The sequence below is a fragment of the Drosophila serrata genome, unplaced genomic scaffold (assembly GCF_035046125.1).
Source record: "Drosophila serrata isolate PLE 108 unplaced genomic scaffold, ASM3504612v1 contig_276, whole genome shotgun sequence".
In the NCBI taxonomy this organism is placed as follows: Eukaryota; Metazoa; Arthropoda; class Insecta; order Diptera; family Drosophilidae; genus Drosophila; species Drosophila serrata.
Genome location: NW_028257174.1, coordinates 7,991,095 through 8,014,531, shown reverse-complemented (window position 1 = coordinate 8,014,531; position 23,437 = coordinate 7,991,095). Strand labels below are relative to the sequence as shown.

At 41.5% G+C, this 23,437-nt stretch overlaps 6 protein-coding genes across 6 annotated transcripts; 5 read left to right on the top strand and 1 right to left on the bottom strand.

Moving 5' to 3' along the window:
* Positions 1-198: 198 nt before the first annotated feature.
* Positions 199-6,086, bottom strand: cib (thymosin beta cib). The gene is made up of 4 exons (XM_020949681.2): positions 5,615-6,086; positions 1,554-1,689; positions 1,383-1,496; positions 199-1,169 (listed from the first exon to the last, which is right to left on the bottom strand). The coding sequence occupies exons 2-4, from the start codon at positions 1,687-1,689 to the stop codon at positions 1,030-1,032; spliced, it is 390 nt and encodes a 129-aa protein (XP_020805340.1). The 5' UTR covers positions 5,615-6,086; the 3' UTR covers positions 199-1,029.
* Positions 6,066-7,867, top strand: swa (swallow). Its single transcript, XM_020949680.2, has 2 exons — positions 6,066-6,573; positions 6,634-7,867. Exons 1-2 carry the CDS (start codon positions 6,339-6,341, stop codon positions 7,704-7,706), a joined length of 1,308 nt encoding a protein of 435 aa, XP_020805339.2. The 5' UTR covers positions 6,066-6,338; the 3' UTR covers positions 7,707-7,867.
* Positions 7,868-9,775: 1,908 nt separating this feature from the next.
* DIP1 (DISCO Interacting Protein 1) lies at positions 9,776-12,736 on the top strand. Its single transcript, XM_020949510.2, has 4 exons — positions 9,776-9,954; positions 11,144-11,546; positions 11,609-12,204; positions 12,260-12,736. Exons 1-4 carry the CDS (start codon positions 9,898-9,900, stop codon positions 12,458-12,460), a joined length of 1,257 nt encoding a protein of 418 aa, XP_020805169.1. The 5' UTR covers positions 9,776-9,897; the 3' UTR covers positions 12,461-12,736.
* A 369-nt stretch (positions 12,737-13,105) lies between these two features.
* LOC110181866 (NFU1 iron-sulfur cluster scaffold homolog, mitochondrial) lies at positions 13,106-14,398 on the top strand. Its single transcript, XM_020949788.2, has 3 exons — positions 13,106-13,307; positions 13,369-13,637; positions 13,722-14,398. The coding sequence occupies exons 1-3, from the start codon at positions 13,240-13,242 to the stop codon at positions 14,282-14,284; spliced, it is 900 nt and encodes a 299-aa protein (XP_020805447.2). The 5' UTR covers positions 13,106-13,239; the 3' UTR covers positions 14,285-14,398.
* A 293-nt stretch (positions 14,399-14,691) lies between these two features.
* LOC110181720 (tektin-3) lies at positions 14,692-17,828 on the top strand. Its single transcript, XM_020949576.2, has 3 exons — positions 14,692-16,311; positions 16,489-17,076; positions 17,149-17,828. Exons 1-3 carry the CDS (start codon positions 15,887-15,889, stop codon positions 17,684-17,686), a joined length of 1,551 nt encoding a protein of 516 aa, XP_020805235.1. The 5' UTR covers positions 14,692-15,886; the 3' UTR covers positions 17,687-17,828.
* Positions 17,829-18,081: 253 nt separating this feature from the next.
* On the top strand, positions 18,082-21,974 carry GCS2alpha (glucosidase 2 subunit alpha). The gene is made up of 5 exons (XM_020949800.2): positions 18,082-18,217; positions 18,630-18,745; positions 18,902-19,651; positions 19,720-21,205; positions 21,268-21,974. Exons 2-5 carry the CDS (start codon positions 18,639-18,641, stop codon positions 21,697-21,699), a joined length of 2,775 nt encoding a protein of 924 aa, XP_020805459.2. The 5' UTR covers positions 18,082-18,217; positions 18,630-18,638; the 3' UTR covers positions 21,700-21,974.
* The last annotated feature ends 1,463 nt before the right edge of the window (positions 21,975-23,437 follow it).

The window sequence follows — 23,437 nt, the reverse complement described above, 5'->3', positions numbered from 1 at the left end:
TTAGCTTCCTTTCTCGTTCAATTATGTTATAAAAACAAGTTGAGGTTTAAAATGAAAGAAATGGGCACATTGACATCAAGATCGAGTTATCGATAAGATCCGGCTGAGGCAAACAACGGCTAAATATTTAAATATTACTTATAGATATCAGATTTTCTAAACATTCAAAATTTTACGCATCCATTAAAAGTCATTGAATTTATTCTTTACTAGTTTTTTTGTTATAAAATGTTACATTTATGTTTTTATTTTAAATTTTTCCCAGTATAAATATATCGTATGTAAAGTATATAAAAAAAAGTTTATTAAAAAATTACACATGCTCTTTATATAGATGTTTTTTTTGTTTTCTTCTCCTTTCTAGTCGTATTTTTTCTTTTTCAGTTTTATACGCTTTATACGTTGTTTTTGTGTCTTTTTAAAAAGTTTTTGTTTGTGTTTGCCCATACATTATATCTTTATTTGCTTTTTATCCAGTTGCGGACGACGTAGAATCCAAATATTCAGAGTGAAGCGACTTTTTGGCTGTCGCATTGCTTTTGTCGTTGCTGATGTGTGTTTTCCATGCAAAAAAATCAAATACAAATATATATATATATATATATATATGCATGTATGTGATAGACGAATGTTTATTTTATGTTAATTACGTAGGAATGAGACTGGCTCTCTCGCAGTTGTTAATAATACAGAAATAAAAATATCAAATAAAATAAAAAAAAAAAAACAAATCGAATGTGATAATAATAATAAAATACTTAAGCAACGTCGAGCAGTTGCTGTTGCAGCGCAATCACGATTCTCTGGCTAATTATAACGCATGCGCAGCTCAGTTGCAGTTTTTCTTCTCCTCGAATCGAATCGCATTACACATTTCACATTGGAGGGAAGGCGGTGAAACGAAGGTTTATATAGGCATACAGATATACGTATTAAAAAAAAGGAGAGATGTCGGGAAGTGTCGGCGCTGAACGCTGGAGAGGGGATGTGATCGGTGTTGTTTGTGTGTTTACGTGTTGTTTGGAACGCTTAAGCCTTCTTCTCGGCCTCGATCACCTCCTTGGTGGGCAGCACGTTCTTCTCGTTGGTCTCGGTGTGCTTCAACTTTTTCGCATCAAAGTTCTCAATGCCGGAAATAAACTGATTCTTTTCCTTCTCCTGCTCGATGGCTGCAATTGAGAGGAATAGTTCAAATGATAGAAATGTATTACGAGTTGCAGTTGCAATAGGCCTAGTTGCTCGGCTAGTCGGCTGGTTGACTATCTGACTGGCATTGGTCATTGTTGCCATCTAAGGCAGCCTGCTCCGACTGCGCCAAAAACGGTCAACGAGGCCGGTTGCCCCGCTTTTATGGCCAGATGTTTGGCCTATACAATACGCACCCTCCTTATCGGGCAACGGGTTCTTCTCGTTGGTCTCGGTATGCTTCAAATTGTTCTGATTGAAAGCAGTGATGCCCTCGAAGATCGACTGTTGGGTCTTCTCAGCAGCCACATCTGTTGTTGGTTCAAGGATATTAGAATTTATGCTTTTCTTTTGGAGCAACTACTTACCCTCGGCGGTGGGCAAGACGATCTTCTCCTGGGTGCTGGCATTCTTCAGCTTATCCTGATTGAAGCCCTCCAACTGGCTCTTCAGATTCTCGGCCACCTTGGGCAGATCCTTGAGTGCTGGTGCTGGGGCGGCCATCTGAAAGATATATACATATATTTTTACAATCTCTTGTGCCATGAATTTTGCACATTAAAAGAACAAATAACACTTTAGGTCACCTAAATATATAAGCATGTTTGCGCACATGTGTCTCAAGAACAAATAAAAACTTTACAAAAAGAGATAAATAAAGTTTTCCAAGAATTTGTTGTGTATTTAAAAAGAAACTAAGTCACTGTTTCTTTTAACTGATTGAAAGAATTAAATAGAAAATTGATAGCATATATCGGCAGTGTACCGAATGTTTATTTATCGTTTACTGATATAATTGAAGGCTTCCAACTATTACAAAGAAAATTAAATGAAAAACACAAATTAGTTAGTTTTCTCTGCTAATTATTTGCATGATTATTATTACCATTATAAAGATTTTACCCTTAAGCGCTAATTATCAGCAATACTATTTCCCTCTACCAAATTCCCAAAGTTCCTAACACTTGTTTGTATATTTTCTTTTCAAAGCGGAAGGGGATATCGGATGTTATCGGTGAGTAAGAGGAGGAAGCTAGTCTAGATAGCCGATCTGTTACTGTTGTGTTGTTACTACGTTTCATATTGATAGCTATTTCGTCTTAATAAATAATTCATTTTCGCTGGAAAACAAAAACGCCTCTTTGTTGACCGTTGTGTTCGATTTCTCAAGCGATTGCTAAATCAACAAGAAGTTAATCACACCAATGTCGGGGCCGATAACGATGACTCAATAAGCAAGGACGATGACGTGTGTCTCCTATCTGCAGCCAGCATAAAGGAAGAAATGAAAAAAATAGCGTGAGGGACAAAGAGAAAGACAGAGCGAGCGCTGCAAAGAAAGAGTTCAGCGAACCTTTCCAACTGGAAAGAGATTACGAGTGGAATTGGACGGTTCTCTCCGCTGTTCTTTTTCTTTTTCTCCTTCTGTTTTAGTTATTTTTTTCTCCTCTTTCCTTGTGCGCTTGTTTGTGGCCTTTGTTTTATTCTTTTAAACGCTTATCAGCTGGAATGTACTTGGGGAGCGGTTAAGCTGCATTTTATCACGTTTATTTTTAGTTGCAAAATTCGTGTGTGCGTGACCCATTCCTCTTTTGAGAGCTCCAATCGAAGTCACAAAGAATTGGCTTTGTTTCAATATCGGGGGAATCAAGTCATCAAGTGATCAATTCTCAAGCTTGGATTGAACAGCTGCAAGCATTACAAGGGCAGCGACCGCGCCAAAAACAACAAAAAGCGCATATGTACATACAAACAGCACACAGAAAGAAACGGAGAATAAATACAACTCGACGAATCTATATTTATTTGCACATTTATGGCCATAAATGGTCGTAAAGCTGCGCCTCGAGCGGCTGGCCAATCACGTTAATTGTTGATTGACTAACGGCAGCCGGCAGCCGGACACCTCCCTCTACCATCCATCCTTCTCTTCAGTCTCTGCACACTCCACTGCACTGCCGAAGCTGCACTCTTCTCGCAAAATCAAGTTTATGCGGAGCCCTGACCTCGAAGAATCAATAGAGCCAGGCTTTAAAAATTGAATATTAACATCAACTAAGTGCAAAGCCTTGATTAAGAAATTCAAAATAACGATAGTAATTTTAAGAAAGATATAAATCAACTATTTCGAACTCAAAATCAAACTCTCCTGTTAGCAATCAAGTTATTTTTAAGAATTACGAATCAATTGATCATCAGTTAAGCCTGTTCACTGCTCATGCATCCCAATTATTTATCGCAACTAGCAAAACAGTGCTAGCTAATCTTTACTTTTCGATAATGCTGATGAATTGCTCATTATTTATTATCGCTACAATTAAGAAACAAAAACAAAAACACATGTGGACTAAAATAACTAACTACGAAGAAATGATTCAAATTCGGTGTCTTTTAATTTGTTAAAATTTATATTATATGATCCCTTCCTTTTAAAGTTCGGCTAATAATTTTACTTACTAATGGCGCATTCAAAGTTTGAATTAATTTTTGAGTTTCATAAACAATGCTCGCAAATTGTAAGTGATATTTAACCCCACGTACAAACAAACGGGTTTATGCATGTCAACAATCACGAACAAACAGTAAGCTGAGCTTAACCGATTAAAATAAGCCACCTCTCGGTGGCTAGTACCATTTGCATTCCGATTAATTGGGAATCGTGTAAGTCGAGTGTCGCATTAGTCAGCTCCTTGCAGCAAACAAAGGAGAAACCAACACATGCACACTGCAACTTTGCAAGCACACATACATAAATTGTACGAACTGAGCAGAGGCAGGGGGGACACATGGAGTTTGCCGTGAATCAACTTCCAACTTCGAAATATGGTCGCCCCGGTTAAAAGCAACCATTGGATGAATCATACCGGGTATGTCGCTATATAATTCTCCTGTTACCCTGCCCACACAGCTGTGCTTCTTCTTCTTGCTCTTGACTTTCGTAAGCTTTCCACAGCTCAACGCTCTTTTCTTTTCTTTTTGCCCTTTCTTTCTCCTCGGACTTTTTCCTGTTTTTGGTTAATTTTATATCGTGTAGCTTATGAGAGGGATGAGAGCGGTGCCGGGTGTGAGTGAGACGGCGCCAAACGGCCGTTAGCAAAAGAAACAACAAAATAAATATAAAAAAGACGCCGAATTTGTTTTGCCCACTCTTCAAGTTATAATAATAAAATGAAATGAGTCAAAGCTGCTGATGCGTGGCAACCGACAGACGAATGGAGTTGAAAAAGAAAAGTTAAGGGGTGGGGAGATGGAAGGAGAAATGAGAAATGACAGACACGTCCGCTTTACACCCTCAACTCCTGCATAAATCTGCATACCAGCATGTGTGTGTGGGTGTGCGTAAGCTAAACTGATGGGGGCGAGCGAGATGGCAACCCGCAATGAATTTTAAGCATTCACATATACACACTCATATGCATACAGACAGAATATGCAGGCTGCTGAATTAAGCCATATTTTGTGCATATATTTAATTTCAAAATCCCTGGATATCGGATACTGAACAGTGGATACTGGATACATGAACATGTGTATGCTGGTGACAATGAAGCGAGGTCGCCACGCCCAGCAAAATTCGCAACATGCTGGCACACATACGTATGCACATACAGTGGTGGTTAAAATAGTGGCACTGAATTAAAAACTGCCTTAAAATGTTAATTACTTTGATTCTTAGAAAACACAAATGAGCAAGTAATTTAATTTAATTTTTTAATGCGAATACCGTTTTTTCATCTTACTTCTTGTTGATTTAAGAACCTTTCAGCAGTTTTGTATAATAGTTGCATTATCAAAATTAAAGTTAATTGCAAATCGATTAAATTCTTAAATGAAAACAACAGACACTTCTAATGCTCTGAATTTGAAGTCTGTTTTTTGGTTATCATTTTGTGGCCGGCACTGTGTGCAAGTGCATGACTTGCGCGCAGTTTCGTGGGGAGGATATTAAGCAGCAGCAACCAAATGCGCCCCGCCCAAGTATCACTCACACATACACCCATATACAAGCAGCAGCAGACGGTGAAAAAAGAAGTGAAAAATGCCGGCCGGCACTGTCACACACACACACACAGCAGCTTAAGCCACACACACAACAATAAAAAATAGTCAACAAAAGCAGACAATGGCTTTTTAACAGCTGCCAAAAAAAAAAAAAAAAACCAATTACAAAGAAGTGGAGAGGGACGCCTAACGGACCTTCAGCCACAATAAATATTTATTACAAATCCGCTGATGGCCTGGCCCGCTGCCATTTTTGCAATCAATGAAGAAGCGCAGTCAACAAAAACCAGTTAACTGCTTTCAGTTCTTCATCTCTTTTTCTCTCCATCCATCCTCCCCTTCCCCCTTGCTGAACGGTCGGAGAAGAGTGAAATTGCCGGCAGTCCCCTTCCCATAGTTAAAAAAAAAAATTAACAATGAAGCTTACCTTAAGTTTGGTTTTTGGCGTTGGTTGCTTTTAGACTTGGCGACAAGGATTTAAGATTGGGATGCGGCGGGGTAGACTCCGAGCTCTAAGTTAAGGACCGTGCACTAAATAGGCTTGCAAAACACCGATTTCTTATTTCTAGCCGAAGCTGTGATTTAATACTGCCGAAGCTCTGGACGTTTGAAAACTTAATGTACGGCGGTGTTCGGAAGTACTCGGCGGAGTCGCAGAGCAGTGTGGCTGCACCAGCTTAACACTAAAAGGAACAGAAAAATGGCCGTTTTCCCCCTCCAATGCAGCTGGTCATACTTGCTTAGCAGAGAACGCAATCAAACTACGTAACGCGATCCAAAACGGTATATTTTGGCTGAAAATCAACAAAAATTTATCTTTTGTTGCTCCGGTATGACCTTTGAATTTATGCTAATGCTGTCGCTAGACGATTGGTTTTGGCGCAGGCGGTAATCAAACTACGTAAAGTTTTAAAACGTAACTTAATGTAAAACACTGACTGTGATAAACTGTTATAAGTTGGTATAAAATGTTTGAAAAAACTGGCAGGGGAAGAAATAAACTGTTAGACGGTGGGATAAAGTTGGTAGCAGCACTGCGGTCACACCGCTCGCCTTCAGTTGTCAAAAAGTAACGGAGCTTTCCCGCCCAGTCCAATTTCGTCAAGTGTTTTTTTCGTTTTTTACAATAACTATTATTGTTTTGTCTTACAATGAGCTTGCAGGACGAGAGTTTTCCGTCCGACGAATTGTTTGAGCAGCTTAACAGCCGAGTCCCGCGGACCAAGTTCTCTGAGCTCCATCAGCCAGCCGCCTTCGAAAGGCATCCGGCGCCATTTTGCGACTCCTACACAGATGTGGCCGACAAGAGCGGCAACACGTGCGTCAGCGATCCCGTGGGTCGCCACGAGGCAGAGGATGAGGACGAGGAGAAGATCGAAAATGATGGTAGGTAAAACTCGATATCATGTGCGCCCCACGATCATCCTGTCTCCATGCGTTCCGCAGTGTACGAGTTACGCGGTGGCCGCGGCGGGCGTGGCAGCATGGCGGCGTCTTGCCAGGATGTCCACTCAGCGTACACCAAGCGAAAGTACCAGCATGTGACCAGCAAGGTGGCCAAGTACATCAGTGACCTCAACGACCAGAAGAAGCGACGCAGCACAGCGGGCTCCATTCAGCGTCACAGCTCCATGCCGGAGTACCTCACACCCAAGTCGCGGGCTCGCCACGGTGGTGGTCACTTCAGCGTCGATGAGTTGCATCAAATGGAAGAGGAAGAGTCACCTAAGGCCTCCAAGGACAGCAGCTGCGTCGATTACGAGATGCTGCAGAACGAGCATGAGATGCTGCGGAACGAGAACGAAGCCATAAGAGAAGAGAAGGAACGACTCCAGTCCTATAGCGACTACCTTCAGGAACGGCTAGACGCCAAGCAAAGCCAGTTCGTGCAATTGAAGCGCAACTTCGAGACGCTGCGCACCGAGTTGAGCGATAAGGATGAGAAGCTGAAGCGCCATCAGAGAAACTCACTGCGCGCCCTTAATAACTGGCCACCGCCGGTCATAGCCAAGGCCACGCAGACGGATATGATCGAGTTAAAGTCTATTCTCAAGAGCAATAACCTTGTGAGGCCGCCTCCAAGCTTCGATCTGTCGTACAACACCAGCGAGGGCTCCATCGAGATGGCCCTGCCCACCGGGGAGTCTCTAGTTAGCCCGCTGAATCCTGGCAACGAATCGGAGGTCAGGACAACAGCAGCGCCCAACAGCTCGGAATCAAGCCAACCCAGTAGCAACGACTCGGCCATCGATGTGGAGAACCACGGCCTCCGTATGGGCCTATACTATGTCGACGAGCGCCGCAACCGGTTCATGCAGATACAGGGCGTAAGCATGGACAACCAAGGATATGCTTGGTTACGTCCCAAGCGGATATCGCTTGGCAGCCGCATGCTGCGCATTTTTGGGCCCTGCGTTTCGTGCAGTGACAACGGTCAGGGCCAGGCGCTGAATGTCACCTACGCTTCAGAACAACCGCTGCTGGAGGAGGGGATGGTCAGCCAAAGGATCCAACGCTGATCGCTGGTTCAATGCATCTTTGCATTAAGTTATTTGTATTTTTTATTATTTTTATGTTCATATGTACTCAGTATTCCTCATTTCGTTCAGTTAGAAGGTATTTGGTTAACCAATATGTATATTCATGTAGAAGCTATTTATTAAACGCTTGTCGCATTTTATATTGTTCTTTCCATCATGAAGGGTTCGAAAATGTACCTGAAAAGTTTATTTATAAGAAAATGCCACCTGGTAGTGGAAACCGTTTTTTTTCCTTGTTTTTGTAACTTCGCTGGTGCTTCGTTGGGCTTTCTCCTTGCCGGCAAATGTTCCATTTCTTTTGTGATAATTAAAATTTAGTTAATTTCCAAAATAATTATTAAGAAGTTTTTTTAATATACTTTTTATTAATTGGGAGTTTTTAATGGGAAACCTAAACGTAGTTATATTATTTTGGGAAATCAAATTAAGCTATTTGCATTTACTAAGACCTGTAATATTCCCGTTCTTTAATTCGATATTTTTAGATGGTATTTAAAATTTTTTTTTTTAATTAAATTATAAGAAAAAAAGGCCTAATTTCAATTTACATTTTCTGTGATACTTTTTATATGTTTAATCAATATGTATACTAAATTTAAAATATATTTGAATTAAATATTTACCAATTTCAATAATTTTAATCATATAGCCACTTTTAAATTTTAATCAAATTGTTAAATATGTAAACTAAACATAAAAATAAACATCGGAAAGCCCAATTATAGGATCGAATCGAAATTAGATGTTAACTAAGCCTTAAATATTCAAATATATACTTAACAATATTTTTATATGAGCGTTTTTCCCCAAATCAAAGATTAATAAAAAAAATCATTATTTTAAATTTGTTAATTTTTATCAGAATAATAAATCTGCATACTTAATTTAAAATTTAAAAATATAAAATTGTTTTCGATATTATATATATATATATCTTGTATAAATGATCTTAGTATTTTATTAGTAATCATTATTAATGATAATTTTACTGACGAATCGAAATATATATATGTTATTTTTGCGAATTACTGGCTTTTTGGCATATTATGCTTTCAAGAAGAACTGAAATATTCCCACTCATTAAATAGATATTAAAAAACAATTTTTAATACAATATATTTATATTATTATTACAATTTTATGTTTTTAATTTTAGCGATAAGGGAAGGCTTTAAATTAAAAAATTATAATTTGTCCCGTCCCATGTCGGAATATTTATATATCTCGTCAACAGAAAATCTTACGCTATCTACTTAATTATAACTTAATAATATATATTTTATTAATAATCCTTATTAATAATAATTTTAATGACGAATCGAAATATATATATGTTATTTTTAGGAATCACTGGCTTTTTGGCACATTATGCTTTCATAAAGAACTGAATTGTTCCCACTCATTTAATAGATATTAAAACAAATTTTTAATGCAATATATTTAAGTTATTACTTAAATTTTTTGTTTTTAATTTTAACGATTAGGGAAGGCTTTAAATTAAAAAATTATAATTTGTCCCGTCCCATGCCGGAATATTTATATATCTCGCCAACAGAAAATCTTAAGCTGGCTAGTTAATTATACTTTATAATATATATTTAATTTATAATCATTATTAATAATAATTTTAATGACGAATCGAAATATATATATGTTATTTTTGCGAATCACTGGCTTTTTGGCATATTATGCTTTCAAAAAGAACTGAAATATTCCCACTCATTAAATAGATATTAAAACAAATTTTGAATATAATATATATATATTATTATTTATATTTTTTGTGTTTAATTTTATCGATAAGGGAAGGCTTTAAATTAAAAAATTAAAATTGTCCCGTCCCATGCCGGAATATTTATATATCTCGCCAACATTAAAATCCTAAGCTGGCTACTTAATTATAACTTAACATGTGAGAAAATGTTATTTTTCAGTAAGAAATGTATAATAAATAGTGAAAACGTCATATCGCCTTTTTAAAAGCATCAATAGTGACGTTGAAGTATTTTCTCTATAAAAATATCGCTATATTGGACATCGATATCGATACAGATAGAGACGGCAAGGAAACATCGATTGGTAAAAAGAAACATTGAACTTCAAGCAAATTAAATCTACATTTCCAGTCGAACCGAACGTGAACGTTAAGCAAATAATTAAAAATAAAAAGATGAAGCGAGGTCGTCGTCAAAATATTAACAAGAATTTTGTCGCTGGAGGAGTCTACGTAAGCATACCTTCATTAGTACCATTCTTTGCTTCCTTTTTCATCCTACAAAAACGCCGCAATTTGATTTTCTCTTTTTTATTTGCACCGCCGATATGAGTGGGTGTGTGCGAGCGAGCGAGTGTTGTGTATGTATGCAAAAGAAAGAAAGAGAAAAAACTCCATTTTGTTTGTATCATATGCGTATGAATATTTAATTTGTGTAATAACAGAGATTCTGTTTTCGTTTCTATATAATTTACAGCGCACAATATGAAAATGTGTGTATTCCTTCACCCCAATTGTGAATCCATTTGCAATAGCTACTAAAAGCGGGTTAATCGAAAGTGCAGACACAGTTGTCCGAATTTCACCAGGCATGACATCCCCCTCCCCGCTCCATCAACACCGTTCCAGTCACCCATTGGACTCACACTCACACTTCCATATATTCCATATTCCATTTCGATTTGCTCGGTGGCTTCGAACAACTAGAGATGGCCAGCATTGTGATAGATTCCAGCTGGACTTGCGGTTTTCGCTAACTTTTATGGCTACTGAAAATGCATTCACCCGAAATTGTAACTAAAATTATTAGTTTTGCGTCAGATAGCAATGCCCATTCACTCCACCGAAAGTGCCCGAAACGAGAAGCGCCGGCAGTTAAAATACACAGGCCATGGACCAGGGGATACGGAGTAACTAGTCACAATCTGTAGCACTATGTTGCAGGCTATCAACCTGGTTATATCGCATTTGAATCCGCTTTCTGATGCCCTTTTACGGTTCTTAAGTACCTTAGGTACTCAGAAAGAGGCCTTTGTATGCCGCATAAATAGATCCGCTTGTCGGCATAGTGCATTAAACATTGAGCCCCGATCCCCTGGTCCTTGACCGGGATGTGACAGATCCACAGTGGGCTGGGCACGTGGCTCCGTTGGCGCAGAGCTTCGTATCGGGTCACTCGGGTCGCAGGAATGGCCATGGCTAGGTTCCTGAACTATGGTTTTTAGTAGACCAGCTGACCGCCCGGCCGCGAGCCTGATGACTTGATGGTTTCCCCTTGAGCCAAGCGAGTCTCTTTATTTTGGTTAAACCACTGGATTTAGGCCGCTGCGAGATTTTCTTTCCAGCGGAGCCTTGAACGACTAGCAACGCCTACGGAGTTTCTTCCTAAAAAACTAATGAAACTCTTTTGCAAACCACGCAGAATCCCAATGCTACTCCCAAACCATTGATCCAGTCGGCGCTGGGCCCTAGTGGCCAAGAGCAGCAGCAGCTGCAGGAGCCGGAACTGCCGAAGCAGAAGCAGCAGCCGGAAGAGCCGCAGAAGGGGCAGGAGCCGGAGCAGCCGCAGCTGCTTCCGTCGCCGGTTTCAAGTCCATCACCGGTTCCAAGTTCTGTCCCAGTTTCTGTCTCAGCTTCTGTATCAGCTTCGGTTCCAGTTGCATCGGTAGAGCTCGAGCCCAAGCTGCCCATGCCGATAATTGTCAAGATGGAGCCAGTAGATGAACCTGATGAGGTGACTCCCATTGTTGTGCCCGAGGACAATGGCACTACTGGCGGCAAGATACCCTTTAAGAAGATCTTTCAGAAGCGCAAGAAGTCTTCCGGTAAGGCGATGTGAATTCATTTACAGCAGGAAATAGAGAGAGAAAGCAACGTTCCATTGCAGAGCGCACTCGTGACAAGAAGCAGCGCCAGAACCGGCAGCTGCGCAAATCAATGCTACCGAAGAACGCCTTGATGGCTCTTAACGAGGTGAAAGGCGTCACTATTAGTGACTTTACCATCGACAGCAATCCCGATGGTGGCTTTACGGCCGTGGTTACCGTCAATTCGAATCAGTATGAGGGCAAGGGCCTCTCTAAGATGTCCGCAAAGAATGCAGCCTGTGAGAAGGCCTGGCGTGACTTTATAATTGCCAAGATGACGCCCAAAAAGCCCAAACTGCCGGCAATGAATAGCAGTGATGACAATGGTGTCGACTTAATGGACGTGGCCGATGATGAGTCGGAGTCCCCGGAGGATGATTTGCCCATGTTGAATCTGGCTTCTTTTGCCATTTACAAGTTGTTTGCAGAATGGGAGCGCGATGGTTATATCGTTCCCGAGATGCATCCGTCGGCAGCAAATGCATCTGTGCCAGCTTCTGGCGGCGATGCAGCCGCACCACCGGCACCCATGCCGCCCAAGGAGAAGAAGCCACCAGTGCGCGCCGAGTTGCCCACCGGCTGGGAGAGTCTGCATCCAGCCACTATTCTATGCATTGTATGTTTATACCAGTCCGAACATCATAGAGATAACTAATTCCATTAACTTACAGATGCGTCCTGGCGTCACTTACGTGGACTATGGAACTTCCGGCGACAAGCCGAACGTTATGCAGCATCTGGGCATTGTGGTGGACGGTCAGGAGTTCACCGCCAGCGGCCGTTCGAAGAAGATTGCTCGCCGCAACGTGGCCGTTAGCGTTTGCAATACGCTCTTTGGCACCAACTTTTTATTTGAGAACCCAACTGCTTAGGCCCTTCGATGGCCTCCCGAATTAAACTAAACCCAGCTTAACGGGTTGTTCTTAAAAGGCTGCAAAACGCGCAATACAACATACTTAATTATACAATTATATACTTAATTATACACATATATTTTAATCATGTCAGAATCTAATTTTAGTCTTATGACAATATCTGATGTACACATTATTATACTTTTTCACCAATTTTACAAAAACAAGCCGTTAAGCTGAGGTCTAGTATTTATTATAAAAATTAATAAAAGGTATTTCAATTATATATCAAAATGCAAGTGTTTTTTCTTATTTTACATTTCGGAATTGGAATTGTCTTAGGTTTAAAAAGTATAAGTTTCCAAAATCCGATATTTTAATCATATTTAAGTTTAATTACAAATATTTATATTCAAATACTCCATTGAAATATTTAAATATATTTTGTTGAAATTAAATCCTATCAACGGTTATAAGGTTATAATTTATTTAATTTTACTTTTCAAACCTGCAATCGGAAAATTATTATTGTTCTCCCAATTATAAGATTAAATACACTAACCAAAATATATTTGTATGCAAATACTCCAATATTTAAATATATAAATATATTTTGTTGAAAACAATCATTTAATTTAACGTTTTTTTAAATCGCATCAATAGGTTTCTGCAATCGGAAAAGTACATTTCCAGTGGCAGTTATCGATAACTTGAACTTAGCCATTTTCTCTGCATATGGCCACACTTGAACAGCCGACAGCTGATTTTTCGTTAGTTTTTCATAATCAAAACGCAAAATGTCGAAATTACTAACCGAAATGGCAATGAACACGCTGCGGAACACTCGCCTCGGCGCCCGTCAGCTGTAAGTAGTTCTCGGATGTCATAGTGACCACTATGCGAATTCAATTTATTTATATTTCAAGAGTTCGCAATTTTGCGGGCATTGCATCCACGCGTAACAATCCCGAACCGGCGCATCTGAAGTCCGGCTATGGCTATGCACATGAACAAGGGCTCCTGCAGCAGCATCAGCAAATGCAGATGCCGTTGGCAGGCAGGCGCAGCATGTTCATCCAGACACAGGACACACCCAATCCGGAGAGTCTCAAGTTTCTACCCGGCGTGGAAGTGCTCGGCAAGGGCAACACCTATGACTTTCCCAATGGGACGACCGCCCATGGCAGTCCACTGGGTAAGTGTGACGGTTTCTTGGAGTTTCTAGAAATCGCCACGTTTACATATGTGCAATTTCTATCTTTCGTTTATTACACCTTAGCCAAACTGCTGTTCCGCGTGGAGGGAGTGCGTGCCGTATTTTTTGGCGCCGACTTTATCACCATCTCAAAGCAGGAGGGCGCCGAATGGAGCCTAATCAAACCAGAGGTATTTGCCGTCATCATGGACTTCTTTGCCAGCGGACTGCCCGTTCTGCATGAGGCTCAGCCCAATGCCGATACCGAGATTCTCGAGGATGATGACGAAACGGTCATGATGATAAAGGAGCTGCTGGACACACGTATCCGACCCACTGTCCAGGAGGATGGCGGCGACATTGTCTTTATGGGTTACGAGGAGGGTGTCGTCAAGCTAAAAATGCAGGGCTCCTGCTCCTCGTGTCCCAGCTCGATTGTGACGTTAAAGAACGGCGTACAGAACATGCTGCAGTTCTACATACCAGAAGTGGAGTCGGTGGAGCAGGTCTTCGACGATGCGGACAGGATGAATGACAGTGAGTTCGAGCGCTTTGAGCGCAACCTGAAGACCTTGAGGCAGCAGGAGCCAACAGCGGCTGGAGCGGGAACGCCAACTGGTGGCACCGGCGGCGGTGGCTCTAATTAGTTTTTCGGGAAAATCTTAATCTTCTATTTATTTGCGTTGCTAATTTTTTAGTCAAAACCCATACATACATAAATGTAGTTGATTGTTTAAATAAATCTATTGCTTTAAGCTTGAGTGGAGTCGCGCACAGCCGTTCAGTTATTTATAAATAAGGTTTTTTTTTCACTTTTCTACATATTTTTAGGGGGTGGTTTTATTTGAACTCTGTATACTCTATGTGGTCCGGAAATGGCTACCTTGTAAGTTTTACCTAAAATATTGTTAGTACCAGTTCTTACTAAACATTTTAAGCTTAATTAATTCCAGACTAATCAAGGTCAATAATTCGGGAATGCATTCCGAGAGCTGCCACGACCCAGTTTAACCCCCAAGTGGGTCAATAAACCCGTGCCATTGCCATTGATTTCACAAGTCGAGCGTTTGGATGCCAACCATTGCCAGGCTACACCAAGTTAAATCAATAAATTTGGAATCGCACCCCACCACTCCTCCGGAAAGCAGCTTTGGGATTCCATAAAAACACCTTCAGAAGAGATTGAAGAGCCACCAGGAAAAGAACACGCCAAACGAGTGGAATTTTTGTGGGGAGTATCGACCTGATAATATCTACATTACCTTCCATACCGCACTTCCATGCTCTGCTGGGCCAACGAGGATCATTATTTGAGCCAACGCTATCCAAATCCCCAGCAGAAGGCTCCCGAAACCCTCAAGAACGTGCTCCTTCGCTCCAGTGTGCCGATAGTGAGTGCACCTGAATCCGATATCGAGAATCGACACAACGCCGGCACCATCAACATGGCACCGCTCAAAGGGCAGGAAGTTCTCAAGTTTCACAAGCACTCCTATCTCGAAAATCGCATCTTCGATCACCGCCTGGTGAAGGATAATCTGCTGGACAAGTGGCCCACCGCCGACATGAATGAGTACAACGAACGCAAGGACCACCGCAACTTAATGGAGTCCTATGTACCGGCCCCAGTTCATAACACCCATTACTGCAAAAACCGTAACCACAAGCATATCATCGCATATAGCAAACTATCTTATATTTAAGTTTATTTTATGAACCATTGATTATATTATTTTGGTAACTAAAACCATTAATACTCCTTACATGTTAAACAAGATTATTTAAAGGTTTTTATAACTTTATTATCAGACTATATAAATTTAAGTAATACTTATCATTTCCTTTATTTTCTGTATTAGTTTATAACAAACCCATTTCATTTTGTAATATATAATCAAGATTTTCAAGGTTTATCCTTAATTGATTTTAGTTGCTAACTTGGATTATCCTGCATTGAATTAGCGACATTTTCGAAACAAGCCACAGACTGGCATTAATTATTTTTCTTTTCAAATATTTGTTAAGGTAGGCATTGCCTTCCAACTTGGAGACCTGTCACCTGCCCCGGTCCAGATCTCACACTTAAGTAGTCAGTCGTCTATCGCTTCGCACACGAGCTCGCATATCAGTATCAGTTTTTTTTAGAATCACTTAAATAGTTCAAAGCTATAGTCAAAATTCCAAGTGGCACAAATTATTAGTTATCAGTTATCCACGTTCACTGCAATCCTCGTTGATCCGTCACCACAATGGCACACAATGAGGCGGCTGGCGAGGAGTCCGGCGTTCCACAGGACACGGTCATGTATTCTCAATTGCAGCCATGGAGCCAGGCGGGCGCTCCGCCGTGCATGGAGCCCGTCACCGGGCCCTCGATACCGCCGCGCGTCGGTGCCGCCTACGAGACAAACTTGAAGCATCCATGGCGCCCGGCAATGTCCTATGAGCTCATCCAGGTGAAGCATCTGCCCGAGCAGCCGGTGACCAATCAGTTGACGAAGCAATGCTTTCTGCCCAAGGGCATGAAAACGGATGGGATGATATTCCCCAATTTGGTCATTGGATTCGATCGGAATCCCCAGCACGCTGCCCGGGCAGCTCTCTATACGCGATATACCAGCAACGAGTGGTACAACAACAACATGACCAAGTATGCTGAATCAAACATGAATCGGTGAGTATATACTTGTATTTCTTATATTTGCATTAACCCATTAAATATAGACTTATTATTTAATGAAAAATAGAATTTTGAATTAAAATTCAAGCTCTAGCTCCTTTTTTTAGACACTTCTAAGCCTAAATCAATGCAACTATCATAACTTTCCATCTGTTTCCATCTTGTAACCAGTAACCTATCAGAGCGCATGCGCAACGATGCAGTGCGTCTGATGCGTGAGACAGACGAGAAGGCGACCACCGGCCAGCGAGATGCCGGACGACGGCTAGGCGAGCGTATCACAGATCTGACCTTTTGGCGGAATGAGCTGAATGCTGAGCTGGAGAAGCTCATTGCTGAGATGTCCGACATCAATGAGCTGCAACGGCAGTGCGGCAAGGCGCTGCTTGATCTTGAGATCCCGCTGCATATCGCCCAGGAGTGCCTGTTCCATCGCGAGTCCCGGCAGGGTGCTGAGAAGGTGCACGACATCGTCGAGAAGGCCTTGCTGGTGGAGATCAACAACCTGCGCAATTCCCGCGAGCGCTTGGGTGGACTGCACGATAAGATCTCGAAGCAGGCGCTCGATTGTCGCGGTGCCCAGCATCTGCTTGAGGACGATGTGTCGCACAAAGAGTCCTCCTTGGGCATTGACTCTATGTGCCATCAGCTAAACAACCATAGTCGGGGCATCACCTACTACGGCGGCATCGAAAAGTTTGATCCATCGGTGAGCACCCAGGAGTCCTGGGCAATGGCCAGCAGCGAGCATGTTCGTCGGTGAGTTTGCATAGAAATTTCATTAGTTAATTTATCCATTTCCGAACCATTTTTTAATGCAATCTCTTGCAGCTCCCAGGCGGAGCGGAAGAAGCTTTCGATGCTACGCAGCGACTCCCAGAGTGTGGTCAATTCGGTGGCCTCCACCGTCTGGGACTTCTGGAGCAACACAAACAACGCCTTCGATCGGCGCTCGCAGGAGATGGCCGAGGCAAAGAATAGGGTGCAACTGCATCTGCAAAAGGTGCAGCAGGAGCTTTTCGACATGGAGAAGCACCTGTTCTTGCTACAGAAGGCCATCCAGGACAAGTCCGGTCCGTTGAAGGTGGCCCAAACCCGACTGGAGGCTCGCTCGCATCGCGAAGGCGTGGAATTGTGCAAGGATCATGCACAGGACCGTCTCGTTCAGGAGGTCCAAGACATCCAGAGCACTGTGGAGACGCTCCACCATAAGCTTCAGGAGGCGGAGGCCGCTCACCAGTGTCTGTTGAAGACCCGCTGTTCACTGGAGGTAGATCTGCGCAATAAGGTCAACGCGCTGTTTATCGATCGCGAGAAGTGCATGAGTCTGCGGCGCTCCTTCCCGGTCAACAATCTAATCAAGTATTGATCTGGACCTGGCTCCGACTTCCAGGATTCCGATGCCCAATGTAGTCCCGTTGCACCATCGCAGCACGCGCTTCTGTCTAACGCACTGCATGTCACCAGATATTAATTAATAAATCGGAGTTTAATGGTTTTATAAATGAAAACATGCTTTATGAGAATTTATATTGGGTCCTGTAGTTAGTGGTGATGGTTTTAGGCCCAATGGAGAATAATAAAATGGCGGTAGAACAATTGAAACTATCGATAGGAATTTACCGAAAAATAAATTATAATATACCTTTAATATTATGGCAGTGTCCATAACAAACGTACATAAAAAAGTAAATGTTATAAAAAATAATAATTAAAATAATGTTATGTTTAAATCGCATTTGCGATGAAAAACATGCCAGGTCGATTGGCACATCGATAGTCGGACTGTCGTATGTAGGCCATCTCTTAAAGCAGCTGCCTTTCCTTCGTTTGTCAGTACTACAAATTTATAAGTAAAATTGTAAAAGAAAAAAAATTGTTGTAAAAGTGCTGTTTTAAGGTAAGATCATTGTCAATTACATTTATTCAACAGATTGGGATTTGTATCCACGAACAGCTTGAAAGTGTAGATTCAACGTAAATTACAATAATAGCCGGCTGTATAGGTGTTTATTGACATAAAGAACATTTCTGGCTGAAACACAAAGTGTTTACTATATAACGATACATGGTATATATAGAACGCTGCAATCGAGGGTTAACTAAAGGGTAAATCAGATGGTGATTTGCAATAATTTTGCATATTTTGCTCCAATTTGTGTCACCTATTTTTTTCTGCCCCATGTCTGACGTGTACATTCCAGCGAACTATACAGTTAAAACGGTTTCGCCATTGACAGCAATAAAAAAACGAACATAGAAAGTCTGTAAATAATTAACCAAAATTTCTTCTATTCTTTTCCCGTTATTAGGTAGCCAAAATGCGTGTAGCTCTTGGCCTTTTGGCCATAATCTGCGCCCTATTTGTCCTGACCGATGGCGTTGATCCCGGCAACTTCAAGACCTGCGAGCAGAGCAGTTTTTGTCGGTGAGTAATATCTTTCCATTATCACTCCCAGTTGGTACCTAACTGCATTTCTAGGTACTTATTTGTGGAATACCTTTTACAGTTTTACGTACCTCGAGTACAATCATTTAAGAAATGTTGATTTTAAATAACGGACTTTAATTACTTTTTTGACAGACGCTCCCGAAGGGTACAGAGCACGGGCAGCAAGTACGCCCTAATTCCGGGCACCCTGAACACCTACGCCGACTCACTGACCGCCGATTTGGTGAACAAGGAGAATCACCACCAGTTCGCCTTCAAGCTGGAGGCTTTAGTGGGCAGCACTTTCCGCCTGCAGATCGATGAGAAGCAACCGCTACGCCCTCGATATCGCGTAGAGCACGCCTTGAAAGGTCAACCCCAGGCCGGACGCATTCGTGTCGAGCAGGAGACCGACGGTGAAATTGTGATAAGGTCCGAAAAAAATAAGGCTGTGATCCATGGCGATCCTTTCCGCATTGATTTCTATGAGAACGATGTGCTAGTAGTTTCCGTGAACGCCAAAAACTGGCTGTACTTTGAACATCTGCGCCAGAAGGCTCAGGAGCCGTCACCGGATCCATCGGAAAATGATAATCAGCAAGAGCAGGATGCCGCTGTGGAGACACCCAAGGTGGCGGATGCTATCGATGATCCCGGTGCATGGGAGGAGAACTTCAAGTCGCATCATGACTCCAAGCCCTACGGACCCGAGGCGGTGGCTCTGGATTTCACCTTCCCCGCCGCCGAGATTCTCTTTGGCATTCCGGAGCACGCCGATAGCTTTGTTTTGAAGTCTACCTCGGGCACGGATCCCTATCGCTTGTATAATCTGGATGTTTTCGAGTATATTCTTGACAGCAAGATGGCTCTGTATGGCGCCGTGCCGTTAATCTATGGTCATGGGTAAGTGTTATGTCTTTGATTGCATTCCAAATTAATATTAAGGCAAAACTCCTTGAAAAAACCTCCAGGCAGCAGCACACTGCCGGTGTTTACTGGCAGAATGCCGCCGAAACCTGGGTAGACATCCAGACAGCCGAGACGAATGTGGTCTCGTCGCTTGTAAACTTTGTGTCAGGCTCCCGCAAGACCCCACCGCCGGCCGCACATTTCATGTCTGAATCAGGTATCGTGGACGTTTTCATTATGCTGGGACCAAAGCCCATGGATACGTTTAAGCAATATGCAGCCCTTACGGGAACCCACGAGTTGCCGCAGATGTTTTCGCTGGCTTACCACCAGAGCAGATGGAATTATAACGATGAGCGGGATGTGACCTCCGTTTCGGCAAAGTTTGACGAGTTTAACATACCCATGGACACCATGTGGCTGGATATTGAGCACACCGATGGCAAGCGGTACTTTACCTGGGACAAATTCAAGTTCCCCCATCCTCTGACGATGATTAAGAACCTGACAGAGCTGGGCCGCCATTTGGTGGTGATTATTGATCCGCACATCAAGCGAGACAATGGTTACTTCTTCCATCAGGACTGCACGGAACGCGGATATTACATTAAGACGCGTGAGGGTAACGACTATGAGGGCTGGTGCTGGCCAGGATCGGCCAGTTATCCGGACTTCTTTAATCCCGTGGTCAGGGATTATTATGCTAGCCAGTATGCCTTGAACAAGTATCAAACGGTCACGGCTGACGTGATGGTGTGGAATGACATGAACGAGCCGTCGGTGTTCAATGGCCCAGAGATAACAGCACCCAAGGATCTGGTGCACTATGGCAATTGGGAGCATCGCGACGTCCATAATTTGTACGGTCACATGCATCTGATGGGCACGTTTGCCGGACTTCAGCAGCGCGATCCCAACCAGCGACCCTTCATCCTCACCCGTTCCCACTTTGCTGGCTCCCAGCGTTACGCGGCCATTTGGACCGGTGACAATACCGCAGATTGGTCCCATCTGCAGCACTCGGTCAAGATGTGCCTGACGGAGGCGGTGGCCGGATTCTCCTTCTGCGGAGCCGATGTCGGCGGCTTCTTTGGCAATCCAGACTCTGAGCTCTTGGAGCGTTGGTATCAAACGGGTATTTTCCTACCCTTCTTCCGCGCCCACGCCCACATCGATACCAAGCGAAGGGAGCCTTGGCTATTCTCCGAGCGTACACGCGAAGTCATCCGAAATGCGGTGATCAAGCGGTACTCTTATCTGCCGCTGTGGTACACTGCCTTCTACGAGCTGGAGCTGACTGGTGAGCCTGTGATCCGGCCTCTGTTGGCCCACTATCCCCAGGACAAGGAGGCATTTGGCGTAGATTCCCAACTGCTGGTGCAGGATCGTCTGCTCGTTCGCCCGGTCATGCAGCAGGGCGTTAGCAAAGTTGATGTTTATTTCCCGGCCATTGATGACAAGAAGAACGGCGACTGGTGGTATGATGTGGATACTTATCAGCGCCAGGAACGATCTGGTTATGTCTCGGTGCCAGTGGATGACAACAAGGTGAGAAAGTCAAGTGGCTTTTAGATTTCCTTTTATTGATTTCTTCAACTTTATTTCGACAGATCCCCGTGTATCAGCGCGGCGGCAGCATTGTGCCCAAGAAGGAGCGCCTGCGTCGCGCCTCCACCTTGATGTTGCACGACCCGTACACTCTGATCATCTGCTTGGACCGACAAGGCAAGGCATCCGGCTCTCTTTACCTGGACGACGAGAAATCGTACGAGTACCGTCAGGGCAAGCGCATCCATACCATCTATGATTTCTCTAATGGACAGCTGACCAATCGCTTTGAGGGCAAGCCCAAATATAAGACTGATGCCTGGATCGAGCGCATTATCATTGTTGGCTTGGACAAGGTGCCGAGCAGTGCGAGCATCACGGTTAACGGTGTCAGCCAGCAGCTGGAGGTGTTGCCCCAGGAGCGATCTGTTGTTGTGCGCAAGCCGGGCGTCAAGATGGACGTCGACTTTGCCCTTAAACTCAACTATCAGTAGTGTGTATCAGTTCCCGTCACCACGTATTAATGTGTGTTTGTACTTTTTTCTTTCCAACTACAAAAATGTTTAAGCACCACTTAAAAAAAATGCTTTAAAGGACCGAACTCATTCGGAATGAGGCCCAGAGGTGTGTTCACTTTCATGTAAATTCAAATTATAGAAATTTATTATATAGCTGCCTCTGAATAATACATAGTTAAGCTCCTGTCAGCGTCCCAACATTCTAAGAAAACTGATTGTTTCAATAAATATAAACGATCTTTTAAGATAAACTATGTTCGTTCGTTTTTTGTGGGAAATGCTTATAAATTGTATATTACACAACAAAATACGCTTAGAATAATTACCTTTAAAGGAAGAATTAATTATAAAACGCTATTATTAAGAGATGAGCTAAAGTCGGGCTGTTATTGTTTCCTCGCTTTGGTACGCGAATTTACAATGCAACAAGAGAAGATTGATTAATAAGATCGAATCGAAAATCGATCCAATCGTAAAATACTGGCGTTTTTTCAATCAATAGTTAGTTTTTAGTAGGATAATAAATCTGCATACTCAGTTTAAATTATAAAAAAATTCAAATTTTTTGACAATTTTTGAAAATTTTAACGATGTAGCCCCTTATCTTTTTTCGAAAAAATTAAAAATTTTTCTTTTCTTCCGGAGATGGCTTGATCGATTCAGCTTTTAATGCCGATAAAGAATATACATATATGATTTATAGGGTCGGAACTGTCTCCTTCAGTGCGTTTTAAGCTTTTTACTAAAATTATAATACCTTACAAGGGGATGACAATTAACTATGTGAAGAGTATATATATTATATTTTTATATTATTATATTAATATATTAATATATTATTATATTATTATATTATTATATTATTATATTATTATATTATTATATTATTATATTATTATATTATTATATTATTATATTATTATATTATTATATTATTATATTATTATATTATTATATTATTATATTATTATATTATTATATTATTATATTATTATATTATTATATTATTATATTATTATATTATTATATTATTATATTATTATATTATTATATTATTATATTATTATATTATTATATTATTATATTATTATATTATTATATTATTATATTTTTATATAATAAAAGTTAAAATTGCACTATGACTTAGTAGAATTGCTTGCTGTTTGCTTTGAGGAGTACTTGAAAGGCCACTTCAGTAATATTTTACAACCATTCTTAGAAAAGAAATAGCGATTAATAATACCAATTAAAATTATTAATAAAATTAAATTAAATTGAATGCAGATAGTTTAAAAAAGGAAGACACAAGAAAGTCAAGAAAAATAAAATAAATTTATGGAATTTCGATTGTTTAAGATAAAATTAAAGCTTAAGGCATTTACTACCAAATACTTGAACTAGAACTTACATATATAAGAAATATAATAATTTAATCAACTATTTACTTAATATTACTATATATTTTCACTATTTCTTTTTTCATGTTCATTTCGTATTGCTGTTTTTTTTACATATAAGTATTTAGTTTCTGGTTGTTTCGCTGTTGGCAACATTATCAAAGTTATTTCAATTAAAACGTGGCCACATAAACCCAAAGGCGGGGATGGGGTTGAGAAAAAAAGAAAAGGGCCTGCATGCCGCACTGACCTCTGACCCCTTGGCCCGGGGACCGGCCGGCCTTAGATGAATTTTCATAATATTTTTCATAACTTTT